The sequence below is a fragment of the Miniopterus natalensis genome, chromosome 1, assembly GCF_054644295.1.
Source record: "Miniopterus natalensis isolate mMinNat1 chromosome 1, mMinNat1.hap1, whole genome shotgun sequence".
Lineage (NCBI taxonomy): Eukaryota > Metazoa > Chordata > Mammalia > Chiroptera > Miniopteridae > Miniopterus > Miniopterus natalensis.
The window spans coordinates 31960874-31981698 of NC_142081.1; the positions used below are offsets into that span (position 1 = coordinate 31960874).

General features: G+C 36.1%; 1 protein-coding gene across 1 annotated transcript in view; it reads right to left on the reverse strand.

The window, feature by feature from the left end:
* LOC107525910 (TOMM20-like protein 1) overlaps positions 1-20825 on the reverse strand; it is a 106580-nt gene that overhangs the window by 18938 nt on the left and 66817 nt on the right. The window contains exons 29-31 of the mRNA XM_087820164.1: positions 17261-17426; positions 8430-8581; positions 6808-6916 (exon numbers count right to left, since the gene is read on the reverse strand). Of these exons, the coding sequence (XP_087676290.1) occupies positions 6808-6916; positions 8430-8581; positions 17261-17426 (427 nt within the window). The remainder of the gene's footprint in view (positions 1-6807; positions 6917-8429; positions 8582-17260; positions 17427-20825) is intronic.

Here is a 20825-nt window from a genome sequence, read left to right on the forward strand (position 1 = left end):
CCCAGCCAGGCGTGGCTCAGCGGTTGAGCATCGGCCTAGGATCCAGGAGATTGGGGTTTGATTCCTGGTCAGGGCACATGCCCAGGTTGTGGGCTGCAGCCGATCAATGACTCTCATCATTGATGTTTCTATCTCTCTCTCTCTTCCTTCCTCTCTCTGAAATCAATAAAGATATATTTTAAAAAAATAAAAATAAAAAAATAAAGTTATTTGGGTTAATATCCAAAATATATAAAGAACTCATACAACTCAGTATCAAACAAACAAACATACAATTAAAAAATGGGCAGAGGACCTGAACATACAAATGGCCAACAGATATGTGAAAAGGTGCTCAACTTCTCTAGCTATTAAGGAACTGCAAATCAAAACTACAATGAGATACCACCTCACACCTGTTAGAATGGCCATTATGAACAAGACAAGTAATAAGTGTCAGAGAGGTTGTGGAGAAAAGGGAAACCCTCATTCACTGCTGGTGGGAACGGAAACTGGTACAACCACTATGGAAAACAGTATGGCGGTTCCTCAAAAAATTGAGAATAGAGTTACCATATGATCCAGCAATCCCTCTTCTGCGTATCTACTGGAAAAACTTGAAAACATTTATTTGCAAAGATATATGCACCCCTATCTTCAATGCAGCACTATTCACGGTGGCCAAGACATGGAAACAGCCAAAGGGACATTCAATAGATGATTGGGTAAAAAAGATGTGGTACATATATACTATAGAATACTACTCAGCCATAAGAAAAGATGAAATACTGGCATTTGTGATAACACGGATGGACCTTGAGAATACTATGCTAAGTGAAATAAGTTAGTCAGAAAAAGGTAAGAACCATATGATTTCATTCATATGTGGGATATAAAGCTGAAACTCATAGACACAAACAGTATGGTGGTTACCAGAGGGAAAGGAAGTGGGGGGTAGTAACAGGTAAAAGGAGCCAAATATATGGTGATGGAAGATGATGTGGCTTTGAGTGGTGGACATGCAATGTAATATACAGATCAGGTATTATAGAAATCTACACTTGAAATCTTTATAATCTTATTAACTAATGCCACCCCAATAAATTTAACTTAAAAAAGTAAATTTAAAAAAGTAATTTTGGTTATTCTAGGCCCTCTGCTTTTCCTTATGAGATTTAGATTCAGTTTTAGTTTTACATTTAAAAAATCTTGTTAGAAGTCTGATTGAGATTGCACTGAATCTATAGATCAATTTGGGGAGTTCTGACATCTTAATTTGGAGTCCTCTAATACAGAAATACATTTCCATCTATCCATTTACTTAAGTCCTCTTTAATTTCTCTTGAGTGTTTTTGTAGTTTTTAGCACACAAATTTTGCAAATATTAAATTAGATTTATACCTAAGTATTTCATGTTTCTATTGGTATAATAACTTGTAGTTTTCATTACAATGTCTAATTCTCACTGTTCTTACAAAGAAATACCATTGATTTTTATATATTAACATTCTAGCCTATGACTTGATAAAATCATTTATTAGTTTTACAAGGGTTTTTTTGTGGGAGTTTCTACAGACAATCATGCATCCTCTCAAATAGTCATAGTTTATTTTTTCCTCTAGAATCTTTATGCCTTTTACTTCTTTTCCTTGCATCACTGCATTGACTAGGACTGCAGTCTGATTTCAAATGGGAGTAGTGAGAGTGGACTTCATTCACCTTGTTTCCAATTTATTGGGAAAGCATGTAATTTTTAACCATCAAGTATGATGTTGGCTACAGGTTTATTGTAAATGTCCTTTATTGTGCTGTCCTTTGATTCTTAGTTTCCTGAAATTTTAATCATGAATAGATGTTGAATAATGTCAAAAGCTTTTCTACATCTATTGAGATAATCACGTTTTTCTTCTTTTTTTAATTTAAATTTTATTTTTCAATTACAGTTTACTTCAATATTCTTATTCTTATTCTTATTTTTGTTAATCCTCACAAGAGGATATTTTTTCCATTGGTTTTTAGAGAGAGTGGAAGGGAGGGAGGGAGGGAGGGAGGGAGGGAGGGAGGGAGGGAGGGAGGGAGGGAGGGAGGAGAAAGGAGGAGGAGGGGGGAGGAAAGAAAGGAGAGAGAGAGAGGGAGAAATATCCATGTGAGAGAAATTGCACACACCCGGAATCCAACCTGCAATACAAGTACGTGCCCTTGACCGGAAATCGAACCTACAACCCCAGTATTTCTGTTCATATGGTGAAATACATTGATTTTTTTAATGTTGAACCAACCTTGTTTTACTGGGATAAATTCAATCATAATTTACTGTCTTTTTATATATTGTTGGATTCAATTAATGTTTTTAGAGGAATTTTGTCTGTATGTTCATAAGGGATATTTGTCTATATTCTTCTTTTCTGGTAATGTCTTTGTCTGGTTTTGGTATCAGGTTAATACTGGAAAGAGTTCTCTCCTCTTCTATTTTCTCAGAGAGTTTGAATAAAATTGATGTTACTTCTCCCTCAAATATTTGGCAGAATTCTCCAATGAAGCCATCTGAACCTGAAATTTTCTTTGTTGGAATACTTTAAACTAAGAATTTTTTTTCTTTAACAAATATAAGATTACTTAGGTTATCAGTTTCTTCTCAAGTTAGAGTAGACAAAATTTTTTCATTTTGTCTATGTTGCTAAATTTATAAACATAAAAATATTCATAATATTGCCTTAGAATCACTTTAATTCCTATAGAATATGTACTGATTTTCTCTCTTTAATTCCTAATAACAATAATTTGTGTTTTTCCTTTTTTCCGTCTAGGGTTTCCTGTCTAGAGTTTATAAATTTTATTAATCATTTCAAAGAACCAGTTTTTTGCCCTGGCCAGTGTGGCTCAGTTGGTTGGAGTGTCATCCTGTACACAGAAAGACCAATGGTTCGATTCCTGGTCAGAGCACATACCCAGATTGTGGGTTCTATCCCTGATCGGGGCACATGTGGGAGGCAACTGATCGATGTTTTTCTTTCTCTCTCCCCCTTCCTCTCAGGACATTAAACTCAGAACATAATGTCATAAAAAAAAAGCCATCTATGATTCTGTAAGTTTATTTCCAACAAAAATATAACCTGCTTTTCATATATTACTGTAATTACATTAATTAATTTTAGCATTTGACACATATTTTCCGAGCAACATAAACAATCTACAAATAAGAAAACTGAAGAATGCTGTATTTTCAAGCAACTTTGACAACTAATCTATCTTAGCATATGAATACAAAACATATGATTTAATTTTTCCCCACTGATTATAATATAGCATGATTGACTTTCTAATTATTATAATGGCCTTAATATTTCTTCAATTTATTTTTGTTGTTGTCAATCTTCTCCCGAGGATATTTTTTCCATTGATTTTTAGAGAGAGTGGAAGGGAGGGAGGGAGGGAGGAAGGGGGAGAGAGAAAGAGAGAGAGAGAGAGAAAGGGGGAGGGGGAGAGGAAAAGGGGGGAGAGGAAGGGGAGGGGGAGGGAGAGGGAGAAGGGGAGGGAGAAAAACATCAATGTGAGAGACACACATTGATTGGCTGCCTCCTGCACGTGCCCTGACCCGGTGCCAGGGATGGAACCTGCAACCTAGGTAACTGGGAACTGACCCTTTGACCCTTTGATCAGTGGGCTGACACTCTAACCACTTAGCCACACTGGCCAGGGCAGTCTTAACATTTTAAGAGAAAAACTAAAAGTGGAAAAAATGTTTTTTAAGTTACCTATTTTAATACATCACTCTGTAGAATTTAATTGTTCCTGGGTTCACATTGAATAAATGGATTTGAAACTAGTCTCATTTGTATTGAAGAAAGTTAACTTGCACAGTGAAAGAGGAAAATGGCTCATTAAAATCACTTAAAAAGTTGCTTTCACTATAAAATCTTCAGGCACATTAATTGGGACACAGACTCAGATAAGTGGTATCATGGGGTCAAAATATACCCAAAGAATTCAATATCAAATGAAAGAGTTTTACTCCTTGACTCCAAAATGTCATCTGTCTGAACAATCAATTCAATCTCTATCTTTTACATTAAAATATGAGAGTAATGATCAAGGGGCAGTGGGGAAAAGGATTTTACAGATTTCCCAGAAGTACAGTGCTAGAACCTACATCCTACCATATCTTCAGTTAATTTTTAATGATCATTGAAAGCACTGCTACTGCTAGGAAAATGCTTGATTTTTTAATATATACATATTAAACTATTACTCATTTCAAAGTGAAATACATACTTCCTCCTGAAACAGCCATCATTTGGCGTTCAAGTATTCTTAGAAGCATTTATCTGTCAGACAGGATGTGGTTTTGATTCCCTTGTGATAAGGTGAATTTCCTTCATTATCTTCAAGGCCTCTGTATAAGATAGGATTAAATTCCTTCAAGGTCACCCAAAGTCTTGAGCACCCTAAAGGATTATTTTAGCACTCTGACTCTCCTATTCTCTGAAATATTCTCTGGCAATGTCTCAGAGTTTCATCAAAGAAAAAAATAAAACCCACAAAACTTATGGAAATAAAGTTATAACTGATTATATTTGCCAAGGCAATCATATTCATTCAAAAAATATTCAGGCCCCAGGGTGGAGGGGATCACTGGGGGGAGAGGGGGGAAGGGGACATTTGTAAGACTTTCAACAATAAAGATAAGTTAAAACATTAAAAACAAAATATTCAGGCCCAGCCAGTGTGGCTTAGTGGTTGAGCGTCAACCCAAGAACTAAGAGGTCACTGGTTCGATTCCCGGTCAGGGCACATACCCGGGTTTCAAGTTTGATCCCCAGTAGGGGGCGTGCAGGAGGCAGCCAATCAATGATGTTTCCCTCTCATCGATGTTTCCATCTCTTTATCCCTCTCCCTTCCTCTCTCTCTAAAAATCAATAAAAACATATTTTAAAAAAATATTCAGGATGGAGATACGTATCGATTATAAAGTAAAATAGTTAGCTTCTATTTAATATGCTCACTGGGTATTTATTTCTCTTAGTCAAAGCTGACTTAGGTCTGCTCTCCTAACTTTTGTATTAGTTGTAAAATGAAATTAAAAATTTATACATATTAATTCCATTGATTTAAACTCTTTCTAAATAAAACTTCTTCCTACTAGTAACACCTTAGTTTCTCTTATTCTTCTTATGATTTTTATTGACTTATTGAATGTTAACTGGACATTATTTAATGACATTGTTCTAAGCCAACAAAAATTTAACTATTGCCATCTTGTGGTCAGACATTCATGTCTATGAAACTAAAAACAATGTCACTTTCCTAAAGAGAGATATTTACAAACAAATATATTTTCCTATCAGCTGAGAAAAATGATCATTTATTACATATAATATCCCCAAAGAGATAAAATTAATTTATAATTTTAAGAAACTGTAATTTAAAAAAAAACTAAATTAAATGTATAGTCATTGGCCATGAATGGTAACAGTACTCAGTAGAAGCACAACAAGTCAGTCCTGATATGTTAGGAACATTCATTTGCTCTATATGCTGCCATGATTAATTTTTAAATACCGTGAGAAAAGTTTTACAGGCAATTTTCATAGGAGTCTAAAATACAATATTAACACTACTATTCCATGGTTAGGTTAAAAAAGTAGTAGGGAGAGCAAAGTTCTGACAAGTTGGAGCAAGAGAGGCACAGAAAAGTAAAAATCTAAACCTCATATAGCATGATCTTAATAAATACCTTGGTGCTTCCTAATTTAGGTCCTCCCCCAAGTGCCAAATACATAGCTATATTTTGCAATTATATTGGCACTCAATAAATGAGATTACAGAACACAATTATTAAAACAAAGAAAAACAGTCCAGCTGGCGTGGCTCAGGGTTGAGCATTGACCTATGATCCAGGAGATCAAGGTTTGATTCCCAGTCAGGGCACATCCCCAGGTTGCGGGCTCGATCCCCAGCAGGGGGCATGCAGGAGGCAGCCGATCAGTGACTCTTATCATTGATGTTTCTCTGTCTCTCTCCCTCTCCCTTCCTCTCTCTGAAATCAGCACAAAAAAAACCAACCAACCAAACAACAACAACAAAAATACACACAAAGGAAAACATTCTATTGCTTAAAATATTCCTAATACTTTTTCCTGGATTGTGAATAGAAAGTTTTAAACATCAGACATCTTAAGTTCTACTGCCAATTTTCAGAATTTAGGTTATATAAAATTTAAATGACTAAGAAGTAAGATGGCAAACAACAGGCCAACAGCCTTGCAGAAACATAAAAACAACATCAAAATGCTGTGGTACAGATTATAGAATTAAAGTTCAACCACACAATTTTGATAATCAAACAACAGTACAGAAAAGTTCATCCATATGATAGTATTTAACATGAGAATCCTTTGTTTTTAACATTATACTTGGTCAACATCACCACACAACAATAAATAGCCTTTTACAAAGCACCTTAACAGCCATACCCCTGCCTTTTATCACATTATAATTTAAAACACACAAGTATGATAAAGATACAGACTTGTATATAGATTAAAAAGTCAGACACTCAATTGTACAAGAACCAAAAGGTAAGATTAAAGGAAAAATGCTACCTGAGAGTTTTTTAAATCCATTAGAAATAGAGTTTATTGGTAAAAAGAACAAACAAATACACCATCAAATATGATGCCAGATTCTTTATCTCAATCGACTGAGAGAAAGCAAACAACAAAAAAATCTAGAAACAGGATGTATATAAAACTAAAGAATTCTCATTCTATACCTGTTCAATATCAGAAGTATCAAACTATTATATTATTACTAGAAAATGAATCTTACCTTGTTGCTCTGAAAGTGAAATATCAGATTTACTTCTTACACGTATTATACGAGCTTGTATTGGCTTGTGTTCAATTTGCTTAACATCTTGGTCTTGCTTTTGTTGGTACTAAAAAATTTAAGACATGAAGTCACAGTATTATTTTTAAAGTTACTTTAAAATAATTTGAGCAGTTAAATCATTTAGGAGTTTATTATATAAAATTTGAATATTACACATGCCTTCTAATTGCCAAATGTTACAAAAGGAAAGATACTGCAAATAAAATCTTTAAAAATATTTGGATAATATACACATATTTCAAATATTCAAATCACTTCTATTTTTACTAGGAAATTCAGAGCTACTTCTAAATCAAACTATTTTAGATACATATGCATGGTGGTGTTAGTGTTTTCCTAATGATTAATGATGCTGAGATTCTTTTTATGTGCTTACTTTCCATGAGTATATCTTCTTTGAGTAAGACAGCTGTCCAAATACTTTATCTACTTTTTTTTAAATCCTCACCTGAAGACATGCTGAGAGAGAGGGAGGGAGAGAGAGGGGGAGAGAATGGGGGGGAGAGAGAGGGAGGGAGAGAGAGAGAGAGAGAGAAAGAGAGAGAAACTTCGATGTGAGCAAGAAACATCAATTGGTTGCCTCTCACATGTGTCCCAACTGGGACTTGGGATTGAACCTGCAACCCAGGTATATGCTCTTGACTGGGAATCAAACACGAGACCCTTTGGTCCGTGGGCTGATGCTCTAATCACTGAGCCAAACCTGCCAGAGCAGAAGTTCTTATTTTTTATAAGACCAATTTGTTAATTTTTTCTTTTATGGATAATGCTTCTGGTGTCATATTTGCATAACCCAAGGTCGAAAACAATTTTTATTTTATACAGAAGTTATTAACATGTATTTATTCATTAGTAACTAGTTTTTCTGATCTTTTCTTGATCACAGGTTATTAATACTGAACCCTACATAATGGTATGTTCCATAAACAATCTTTATTTTTCATATTTTTTGCTTTCACCCTCAACACCATGCAATGCTATACCACACCATGCAATGAATACTTATTGAGTAGAGTAGCCCACAGTGAGAAATCCATTACAATTACATAGATAAAAAACTGTACTTAATAACATGAGCATTTTTTTCCTCTTAGAGAGTAATTATCCTATTTTTTCAGTAAATAAGATTTCATGAACCACTGGCTAAAACTCAGTTTGAAGTTTCTTATCTTTCATGGTAACACATTTTGCAAATTTTAATGTAAAAAACATTTATTGAGTACCTACTATGTACAAATTAGTGAGCTAGAAATTGCACGAGATACAGAGGTATGAATGATAATAGCCACCGAACAAGGTAGCAGGCATTTTATATTCATTATTTGTATCTTTAATTTAAAGCTGAGAGAATTAAGGCTTAGAAAAAGGCTAATTAATGTGTTCAAGGTCAGCTAGAAATGAAACAAGCTAAGATTTATCTCCAGGCTTGAATTAAGTAAATAAAGGATGCATGATTTGATGCTGACTCCAAAGACTATGCTCTTGAGAGTGCACCATGCTAAGACAATAGTGTTACCATTCTCATTTTAAATAAAGTACAAGTGCTACTGATTGGGTACCTGAGGAAAATCTCCAGCTGCTACTGATAACTTATCATTTTCCTGTGCTGTCAGAAGTGTCGTGGGAAGAGCAAGATGAGAATCCGGCTGCAACCCCAATTCTTTCAAACTCATGGGACCACGACTAGCGCATGAATCTTCATAACCCTTGCCTGTTATCAAATATGTAAACAAAAAGTTAAAATAAATTGTTTAATTTATCTTAGACAAAGAATAAATAGTTGGCTAAAATTATCAATATTTCCTACGTGCTGAATTAGGAGGAGTAACCAAAAGCCTGGTACTAAGCCTTCACGGCAGTGAAAAGCAAGCTCATCAGGCAATACAAGCAGCACCTCCGCGCACCACGCGTGGCGCGTTCTAAGGTTCCCGTCAAGAAGCTGCCCGTGAGTCCACACCCGCCCACTCCCGCACGCCAGCTCCTGACACTCCGGCTGGCCTTTCTGTCGGGAAGAGCCAATACAATACTTTCTATCTAAAGGGTAGCCTTAAAGCAAGGGGCAATTTCCTGCCTAGAAATTGCTTAGCTCTGTTCTGTAAACAATTTTCTTCAAATGATCAAGTTCCTCTTTCCCTCATCCAAATGGAATCTCGATCAAATCAATAAAAAGACAACAATAAGAGCAGAAAGAGATGTGATTTATTTAACATCACTGGACATTTACGGTGCACTTTATACTCGAAGCACTTTCATATACATTACCTCACTTAATTTGAATCTCAAAATCATTGTGAGGCAGGCAGGTCAGATAGTATTACAATTGTCTTTCATCGAGAAAGCTAAGGCTCAGGAAAGTTAACTGTCCAAAAATCAGAGGGCTAGTAAAAGGGACAAGGGAATTAAAATCCTCATCTTCCAACTCCCAGTCTGTACTCTTTATTTCACATTTTTGCTAAAATATTTCTTAAAAAATCCTGCTTTTCCTAATTAATGACTACATTTTAAATAAGGCACAGTATAGTCTATTTCATTTTAATCAATAGAAATACAGGGTGAGGCGAAAGTAGGTTTACAGTTGTGAATACATGGAATTGAATTTATTCTTATATTATTATTTACTAATTATTGTATTATTTTCCATATGAACTGTAAACCTACTTTTGTCCCACCCTGTAGACATGAAGCATTATATACACTAAATTGTTTTAAATGAAATAATATTTTAAAGACCCCATAGATATTTTCCATTTAAAGATAGTCTGTTCAAAATTTCTTAGGTTTAGCAAATAATCACCCTCTGATATTTTATGTCAATCTATATTTTTAGGTGGATTTTGCATAAAGCAAAATACATTCATTGAGTTTTAAGTTATATCTTTCTGGTATTCAATCTCTATAAAACAATTTATCAACATTATTCCTGTTTTATTTTCATTTAGTTATCTAGAATAACATAAGATTAATTTAAGTAAAGGTAATAATATCCATCATTGAGTAACTATTGTTCTAGGCCTTATAAAGGCCTCTTTTATCTGTTAAACCTTTTTCTAGTATATCACTTTTCCAAGATTTTCTTTTTTGTTAATCCTTACCTGAGGACATTTTTTCCATTGCTTTTCAGAGAGTTGAAGTGAGGGAGAGAAGGAAGGAAGAAGGGAGGGAGGGGGGGAGGGAGAGGGAGAGGGAGAGGAAGAGAGAGAGAGAGAGAGAGACAGACAGACAGACACATCGATTGGTTGCCTCCTGCATGCACTCCGACTGGGGCTGGGGATCGAACCTACGACCCAGGTACATGCCCTTGATCGGGAATTGAACCCTTGACCCTTCCATGTGTGGGTCGGCACTCTAACCACTGAGCCACACTGGCCAGGGCTCCAACATTTTCTTAAGATTGGCAAATCAATTAAGATAAAAGAATTAGCATATATAATATTAAAAGAGAAGAGATTTAAAACTTTGTGCTGATCATATGGTTATATACCTGGAAAACCCAAGAAACTCTAGTGAGGGGAAAAAACTATCAGAATTAATAAGAGAATTTGGTAATGTGACTGTATACTAGATAAATATGTAAAAATCATTGATTTTTCTCTATATTATAGCAGTACACACATAAAAATGGAAAAATAATCCTTTACTATTGTGACCAGAACTATAAAATAATTAAAAATAAAATTATTAAAAAGGCATAGAATCCATATGAAGGAAATTATGAAATCTTATGGAAGAACACAAAATAAAATCTGAACAAAGAGTAAAATATACCATAAAAATGTTAATTCTCCCAATATTAATACGTAAATTTGTACAATTCCAATTAGGGTGATTTTTAATTAAAAAAAAAATAGAGTTTATATGGAAGAATAAATGCCTGAGAATTGCCAAGAAAAGTATTAAAAATTATTTTAAAAAGGGAAACTTGCTCTATCAGGTAATAGAATGTGCCATAGAGACACAATGGTAGAATATATTTTAGATCATAAAGAATGTTTTAGATCTAGAATAAAGAATCCAGAAAAATATTCCTACATCTATGGGCTTTAAATATAAATATTGGTTAATATTTCCATTCAGTAGGAAAATGATAGCTTATATAGTAATTGATGCTGACACAACTGGCTATTTATCTGGAAGAAAATAAAACTGAACTTCTACCATATACCATTTGTAAAAATAAATTCCAGACAGACTTAAATATAAATATATATTAAATAATGGAAATCTTAAAAAAAAGCTAGGATATTACAAGCATAAACTTGAGTTAAGGGAAACCTAACCAAGCCATGAAAACACACAAAAAAATATAAAAGACAGAAATAACTATATAAAAATTTTTATAAGTTATATGGCAAACAAAGATCATGAATAATGCCAATGAACAAAGTATAAATTTGGAAAACAGAATTTGTAATACAGATGACAGAAAACATGTAAAATATAGAAAAGTTACAAGAAAATTTAGAATCTAACAGATGGGGAAAGACCTTAAGGAGATAATTCATAGAAGAGCAAATCCAAATGGCCAAAAACATGAAAAGACATAAACTCACCAGCAGTCAGAAACATATATTTATATTTCAAATGACAAAAATAAAAAGAGTAATAAACACAATTTCTGGAGAAGATGCAGGAAAAAGTTTCTAATAAATTATTGGTAAAAATAAATTAGTTTGAACTTTTAAGACAGCAACTTGGCATATCTATTTTAAAATTAAAAATATATGTGCCCTTAGGCCCAGTAACTACTACTCGGAAACTATTCCATAAATATAAAATACAACAATATGTTAGGAGATATGTCTATGGATATGTACTCTAGCATTGTTTATAGTGGGGGAAATGCTAATAAAATACATATCCATCAACAGAGCAATGACTGAATAAAATTACTGGAAATCCACACTAACAAGCTTTACGCATTATCAAAAACAATGAATTTAAGCAATATCAGTTGATGTGAAGTAATTTCCACAGAGTTTACTGAGTAAAAACAAAACGCAGGCAAGGGAGCATGATATGATCTCAACTTGTAAAATAACTGCATGCACAGATTCGTGCTTGTGTGTGTATAGTTGTATGTGTTAGGAAAAAGAGAAGTTTACGTATCAAATCTTAACATGAGTTCCCTAATATGGGACAGGAAAAAACGTGAGGAGGAGGGTGGATGGAGGGCACTAGAAAAAAGTCTGCAATTTAAAGTAATATAATATATATAAAGTATATAATATAATCACATTTTTGTTTTTATGTAAAGTTATATGTGGATAGTATATGGGTATAAAGAAAAATTAATTAAAAGGACACAAGGTAAATGTTGATTAAAAAAAGCACAACTAAATGTAGAAACCCAGAAAGTATATAATCAAACATCTCCCCTAAAGCATTAGAAGTACATAATAGCTTTCAACTGATACAACACCCTATCATTTAACATACATTTACATAGGCCCTCCATACTCTGCTCGATGACAGGGATACGACAGTGAGCAAGATAAAGACCTTACCCTCAAGTGAGATTACAAATCAGTGTGATAAGAGCAACATCAGGCCGGTGACATGAGAAGACTACACAGAGAGCATGCGACTCGTCCCTAACCCAGAGATGAGGGGTCAGGAAAGGGCTTCATGACAGCCATCGTAAAAACGCTGAATTCGAGTAGTCGCTTCTAAACAGTATGCTCACTGAGTGTGGGCGTCTTGTCTGTACAGTGTAAATTTAACCCTTTGTACCAGAGATGCTTAAAGTAGTATTCCATTCAAGTCAAATTTAGTTAATCATAACTTGAAATCCCTATTCTTACCTTTCTAGAATCTTACTGTTATGACAAAGCAACATGATGGGCTTTGGGAGAAGACTACATCCACTTGAAACTCTCAGTGCCAGCGGCAGCGCTGCGCCTGGCATGCCCAGCAGGTTATTCCATTTGTGTGGAGCCCAAAGGCACCTCAGGTTCCGCATGTCTAAAACCCCACTGACCCTATTCCTTCCTAGTCCTGCCCTTCCTCCGTATTTCCTCTCTCAGTGAATGAAAGTATCTGCCCGCTCATTCTAGGCAGAAACGTGGAGATTTCTCCTCCCTAACTGTCACTCGGCTCTCCTTTTTCATATATACCTTGCTGCCGAATGGTGTCCCACCACATTTACTTTCCCAGCTGTCTAATCAGGCTCCTCGCCCCCAGTCTTAATCCCCTCCAACGTATCCATAGCATTGCACCTCAGGCGGTCTTGCTAAATGAAAGGTGGATTATAAAACATTCAGAATTGCTAGAACTTCAAAACTGAATTTCCCATGGGAAGAGAGTAAGACTGGCATTATTTTCCATTTTGCACACAAATGGATCCCTACCATCTTAGAGTAAATCCAAAAGCTACTTGATATGTCACTCATGGTTTTTGGGACCTGGTTTCTGTTCACTGAATCCTAAACTCTAGTCCCCTGATACAGGCCTGTGTTTCCCTAAGGCTTCCTATTTTTCCACTTTATTCCCTTCTTCACTGCATATTCTGCCCGAAAGGTCCCTCCTCACTGACTGCACGGCACATTTATTCATTTTTGAGAACTCGTTTCAGGCCGCCGCCCCTCGAGCGTGAGGCCCTGCTTGACTGCCCTCCACGGGTGCCATGGGCCTGAACCCCACCCGAGACGGACTTCACAGAACTCGGGTCATTTACGGCACGCTGTCGCCTTCTCATCTGCCGCCTCCCCTAGAGAGAAAGCCCGTGTGGGCAGAGCCTCCCCAGGCTTTATAGTCCTAGAGCCTAGAATGTGCTTAGAGCATAGCAAGCCCTCAAAGAATCTTTCCTGAATGAAAAACGAACAAACTGGAACGCGCTTATCCTACTTCACCATCTGGCTTACTCCTTTACGATTCAGTTTCACACCGGCTCTCGTGAGAAGCCTCTGAAATGTCATGTGCGGGCTGAGTTCGTCCTCTGGGCCCCCACGGCAGTCTGTGCTATCACTCCAATCACGCGATGCTATGACTGCCGTCTTTCTTGTATTTCTCCTCTAATAATTTGTAAACTTCCTTGAGAGCAGATGTCTACCATCTCTGTACTTCAAGTGCCTAACACAGTACTAATATAGTAGTGGGTATACAGTAGGAATTCAATACAAGTTTCCTGAGTAAATAAAGAGCTATAATTGGTAGTAAATCCAAGAGTCCTCACTTGTTCAAAATACAGTTTACATTTTAGGATTCCCAAGATAACTCTTCAAAGCTTACTTTGCATCTTTTTGTTACTCAATCCAACCTGAGAGCCTCAGAATTAGAAACAGTGGTAGGGGACGATGGGCTGCAAATAGGGCACTTCATGAAAATGAGCAGGGATAGGGAGAAGCAGAGTAAGAACAGATGAGGCGCTATAAGCAAAGTTATCAAAAATCAGTATAAAAGGCATGAGATTAGCCACCAGCAGAAATGATGATACTCAGGCTTCATTCTGCTACAGTAACCATTATGTAACAAAACACTAGAAACAAGTTCACTCTCTACAGGCACATTCCTTTTAGGCAACTGTGGATAGTTTCTGGTTTTATTAAATACATGGAAAAAGCTATTTTTACATACTGCAGGTATTATTAAAGAGAGTAACACTTATCATGTGCCAAGCACTGTGCTAATGACTTCATGTGCATTGTCACTTACCTCCCCTAGGAACTTTGTACGGCAGATACTGTTTATGGTAACTAGCCTCCAAGATGCCCCCAATCCCTGCTGCTGGGGTTCACACACTTGTGTAGTCTCCCACTATGTTATTCTAGGGTTAGTCTGTGTTGTTGACAGAATGTGGCATAAAAAATGGCACGTCCTTGCTGAGATTAGATTATAAAAGAACATCGCGGTTCCATCTTGTTTGCTCACTTTCTCTCAGATCATCTGCTCTGGGAGAAGCCAGCTGCTATGTCATGAGTAGCTCTGCAGAAGGTTCATGCAGTTAGAAACTGAGGCCTCTTGCAGCAGCCATGTGAGTAAGCTTGGAAAACAGATCCTCCAACCCCAATTGAAGCCCTCAGATGACCTCAGCCCCAGCCAACAGCTTGGCTGCAACCTCCTGAGAGATCCTGAGAACCACCCAGCTAAATCCCTCCCAGGTTCATGACTTTCGGAATTGTGTGAGAGACTAAATGTTTGCTCTTCAGCTGCTAAACTTTGAGGTAATCTGTTACATAGCAATAGATCACTAATACACTAATATTACCCCCATTTGATAGATGAAGAAACTTGGGCTCAGAGATATTATTTGCCCCAAAATACACAGAGCTGGAATTCAAACTGATATCTGAAACTCCGAAAGCCCAATTCTTAGCCATTCTGTTTAATGCCACATCTATATGCTCAGTCTTATGTTATGCCACGTTACTAATCACTTTTTCCAATCAAATCAAACAAATATCTACAGTGTACCTACTATTAAAAATGCACTGCACTGTAGGTAATCTGCTAGACGCTACCGCAGGTACAAGGAGGAGTTGAACAGGAGATGCTCTGGTGGATTTTATTCTATAACAACAAGCACCTAGTTGCTATCAAATACCTAGCAGCTCTCAAGTAATGTGTGAGAGCCATCTAGTGTCAATTCTGTTTAATTGCATTCTGCACAGATAGTTGGATACAAACGTCACAATTTGTTTTTTTATCTTACTAATTTTGAATCCCATTTTAAAAGAACGTAAAACATTTAATTCTCTCATTATGTGCCAAAATGATAATTCCAATCTTACTTTACATTTATCCCCATGGAAAACTCAGTCTTTAATTTCTTTGAATATAATGTGTACACTGAATATAAAACTGAGACTTTAAAATACTCTACAGCAGGGGTTAAATACTCTACAGCAGGGGTGGGGAATGTGCAGCCTGTGGGCAGGACTCAAAATTAAATAAATATAGGAGCTTTTTTCATAGCTAATTTTTAAGTTGACAATTTTGTATGGCCCGCGAGTGATATTATAAATATCCAAATGGACCTTGGCAGAAAAAAGGTTCCCCCTCCTGTTCTATAGCAATGTTTTTCTAACTTCAGGCATTTCCTTTTCAGATTTCTAGAAAATCTGCATACATTCACAAGTTTCTTCACTTATGAGAAGGCAATGAATGGGAAAGGGAAAATCAGTTAAATGAGAATATAGTTGATCCTCATTAATTTGAAGACTCCATATTTGCAAATTCACTTACTTGACAAAATTTAGCTGTCACCCCCAAAATCAATGCCTGCAGCACTTTCAGTCATTTTCATAGTCATATACAGACATGTGCAGAGAAGCGAAAGCCTGAATCACCCTACATAGACTTTACCAGGTGAGGGTGAACAGTGAGAGAGGCACCACTTTCTTATCTCAGCTCTTATACTGTAAACAAGTGTCCTTCTTACTGCCTATTTGGTGACATGTTTTCCACATTTTTGTACATTTTGTTGGTGATTCTGTTTTAAAATGGCCCCGAGCATAGTGCTGAAGTGCTCGCTAGTGTTCCCAAGGGCAAGAAGGCTGTGATGGGCCTTACAAAAAAAATGTGTGTTAAGTAAGCTTCGTTCAGGTGTGAGTTACAGTGCTGTTGGCCGTGAGTTCAATGTTAACAAATCAACAACATATATTAAATACATGTCTTTAAATAAAAACACATATAAAACAAGGTTATGTATTGATCAACTGACAAAAATGTCATGATCAGAGGTTCACAGGAACCTAACTGTATTTTCCCTAAGGGCAACAGTTCAGTGTTTGCTAATTCAGTGCTCCTGGTGACTCTACAGAACATAAGTCCTGCAGAGAGCAAGAATCAACTATGCCAATGACTGGTATTCTCTGTTATGTTCTTATCCCCAAAGTATTATAGCAGAAAGTTTCATTAATGAAGTTTAAAAATAGTCCTGAGTGCACTCAGCACTGAGTCAGAAATTCATATAGCACAAAGAGTGAATTTCTATGCTATTACCTAATTTAACCTTGTCCTAAACAAAATCTGTTAGATCACAGTTTTGATGAGCTATACTTTCCCATTATATATTAAAATAAATATATCACTATTAAAAAATTTTAAGTGTACAGATGCTTATTACCAAAATTATCTCATGCACCACCCACCCAATGGTTCATGTACCAACTGAAAAATGAATCACTTTCGGAGAAACACTGCTATATATGCCACAGGAAAAACTGCTACCAAACTTTTCACTTATGAAGACCTATTTAAATAAGAGAATCTTGCAAGGCCCCACCTGAAAATAGTTATGCTTTTCTGAGCTCAGATTAGGAACACTACTATGGATTATAAAACAAAACAGAATACAGCATTCAGCATAGAAACAATACAGAGAAAGTACGATGGGATTCAAAGTGCATATTCTAATAGATGACACATCAAGAAGCAGTATTTTGGTGTATACCTGTAACTGTGGCAAATTGCTGAGATAAAGGCTTAAGAGCACATTTTTGATCCCAAGACTCTGCATTAGCGACAGGCTGTTGCTTGTAGACAGGATGTCCCAGTAAGTTCTCTGCTGCTGCTGTGAGCCTGGGCCTTTGTCTTTCACCCAAACTGCTTTCCAAGTCCTGTAAAAAGTAGAAACAATTGTTAAAACCATTATATTAAAATCAAGTCAAAACAGGAAATATTTGTCAAACGCCATGGGAGATCCATACCACTTGACGACTTAAAGGTACTTTAGAAAGTGCTTATTATGCCACATACGCCCTACATGAAAGACAGTTTAAAAAGTTAGTTTAATGAGGCATCTGGCCATAAGCTTTCATTTTAATCTTATTTTTTATGAACTTAAATAACCATTATCTATTTTTCCAACCTTCAAATTAGATATCAATAAAACACATAAGAAAAGTTTTATTATTTAAAACTAAATGCTGAAACATATTACATACTGTTCACAAAGTTTAAAATTAGAATAGAAAACTTACCTTTCATTCTTCATTAATAAAAATTGCCTAAAGTTGTTAGTGTAAACTTTATAATTAAACAGTTGATATGGAGAATATACCTCAACTGTTATAAAGATTACCCCTATACAAATAATTACATTTTTTATAAGTATGCAGATTAAAGACAACTACTTTAACCATTTTAATAAAGTTCTTTCCCTGGGAAAGTATAAAAGTTAAAAAAGAAAAGAGCAAATATGTTTCTTTGTCAAATATATTAAATGAATTTAAAAACTTAAAAAATTAAGACTTCTATTTTCTTTCTGTATTAAAAATTAGACATTATCACATTTTGTGACTTGGAGATATTCAAATTAATAAGTTTATTACTCAAGAACGGAATAAAAATTCCAATATCTAAAAGCTCTCAAGTTTCTCATTTAAAAGGAGTTTAATTTCAACCAAGTGGGTTTTTTTAAACTAGAATATATGAGGAAATCACTGCTGAAACATCTTTGATGACTCTAATGACTACAAAATAAAACATAACTTCTTAACTCAGCATTCAAGGTTTTCACAACCTGCCTCACTCTTCTCCATGCACTTCTACCTCCCCTTATTTCCTAATCTGGCTTTTCAAGAACACCAACTGCCTCAGTATCCTTTAAATAGAAGAGGATTGTTCTGCAATTAATATGAAAACCTTGAAGACTCTTGTGCAAAGTTTGGAATGATGGCAGATACATTTTCTCTAGAATTTAATTAGAAATATTTCACAGTGCCTATATTACTCTGCCACTACCATATAAAATATTGTGCAAAACGCACTACCTTTTCTATTTAAATCAATATTCTAGGGTACTTGTAACTGCTGACACCTTAGCACTCTATGACCCTACTGAAGACTTAGCTTGCCTAGTCACAAAATGCTCTCGTAACTCAAGTATCATTTTTGTATTATACTCAAAGCTTAGACTCACATAATTCTAAGTTACACTGTCTGTAATCTATAGTAATTAATGTACCTAGCCCAACTACATAAATGTACAAATTGCAGTTTTGCCATCAGACTGATCTTTGTCGACCTAAAGCTCCCTCTGGGCAAGTAGTTTTAAGCACAAAGAAAAGCCACTATTTTCTTACCAAAGCAATCTCTTAACATATAAATATATCATTATTACGAACAAAACAGATTATAGTTTTGTATGCATATGAAAGTATGACAAATGTCACTGTTAATCAGACTGGCAAAAATTTAAGATTAAGAACACCATGTGTCATAATGGGAAAAGAGACTCATATAGTTAGAAAGCAATTTATTAGCACTTACTGAAATTATAAATGCTTGTATCTTTTGAACCAGTAATTCCTCCTCCTGTTATCTGATCTAGAGAAATAATTCCTCATAAGTGCAAAAAAGATTTCCTTATTATAATTTGAATAGAAAAAAGTAAAACGAATCTAAAAACCCTTAAATAGAACAATTAAATTATGGTATACTATATGGTAGATTAAAAGAATATGGTAGATCTTCAGAATTTATAGTTAAAATTTTAAGCAAGATTGCATAATAATCCATACACACAGCTCACAATTTTACACAGGCATGTGGCATACACATTCAAATGCTTAGATTCTCAGGAAAAGATCTGGAGAGAATCAACTTGCCATGTCTGGGCTTCTGGCTTAGCCAGGACTGCATACGAACAAAGGCTGCAAGTTCCCTGTCCCCAAATTGGCCTTGGAGTAACTACAGAAATGAGAAGAAACCACGGATTCTGAAAACTAGGTAAAAATTGTGAAAAACCACTGGGAAAAACAGACAGCTGACTTGACCTGCTGTGTGGGAAGAAGGGGCTGCGTCCTGCGGAGGAGGGTGGCTGGAGGGGCTTCAGCAAGAGGAATGACTGGAGCATAGCACTGGCTTCTTTCCCTCATCAACTTGAGATCGTCGCTACTTGCCCCTTAAGCACAAAGGTCTTGGCAACAACCCAGGCTGACACTTGTAGTCAGTAACATCAGGGAGCATGAAGGCCCAACTGGGGTGAAAAGTCATAGGTAACATCTGACCAGGAACCCACAGGAGTCTGTTCCTTCACCTTCCTCCCCTACAATCCCCAGGACTACATAACAAAACCTCCACTCTCCTTCCTAAATATCTGAGGGCAATGAGGGAAAAAAGGACATCTGCAATACTCTCAACAATATAAATATATATATGTATGTATGTATGTATGTATGTATGTATGTATGTGTGTGTGTGTGTGTGTGTGTGTGTGTGTGTGTGTGTGTGTGTGTGTGTGTGTGTGTGTGTGTGTGTGTGTGTGTGTGTGTGTGTGTATATATATATATATATATATATATGAAATCTTAATGGGCTCCACAGTGCCCAAACCCTTCCATGGCCTACAAGGTTCTTTATGATTATCTGGTTCAACCTCCTCCTGCAGACTGGTCTATCTACAGCCCTAGCCACATTGAGATTTTCAACACTTTCTAAATATGCCCTAATCTTTCTTGGCTTTTATCCCTAAGCACACGACATTTCAGCTTCCGGAATGTCCTTCCCCTTCACCGCTGTCTAGAAAAATCCTATTGGGTCTTTAAAACCCCCATCAATATCATATCCTGTACAAAGGGTCATCGAACTTCAAAGAGATTTTTCCGTCCTCTGAGCTCATATACACCCATAAATACAGCTATATGGCAAGATGTTGCACTGCACAGTAACTGCTTAAGCCCTTCGTCCTCTATACGACTGTCAGCTACTTACAGGTAGGAATCCTGTCTCACCTTTTTATCTTTTCCAAGGCGGTGTCTGGCATATAGCAGATACTCGGTAAATGGTTGTGGAAGGGAGAGAAGGGAGGAAGGGAGAGAAGGGAGGGAGGGAGGGAGGCCCTCACAAATCATTTGAAAGCGTTCAATTTTTTCAGCTGTAGAACAAGAGGGTTGGAACAGATGGCCCAAATTCCCTTTAGCTGTAAAAGTATGTAACACTATGGTTCCAGGTTAAAGTTACTACAAGGATGATCCCTGAATAAGCTGAAGTATTAGCATGCTTTAACTAAAAGT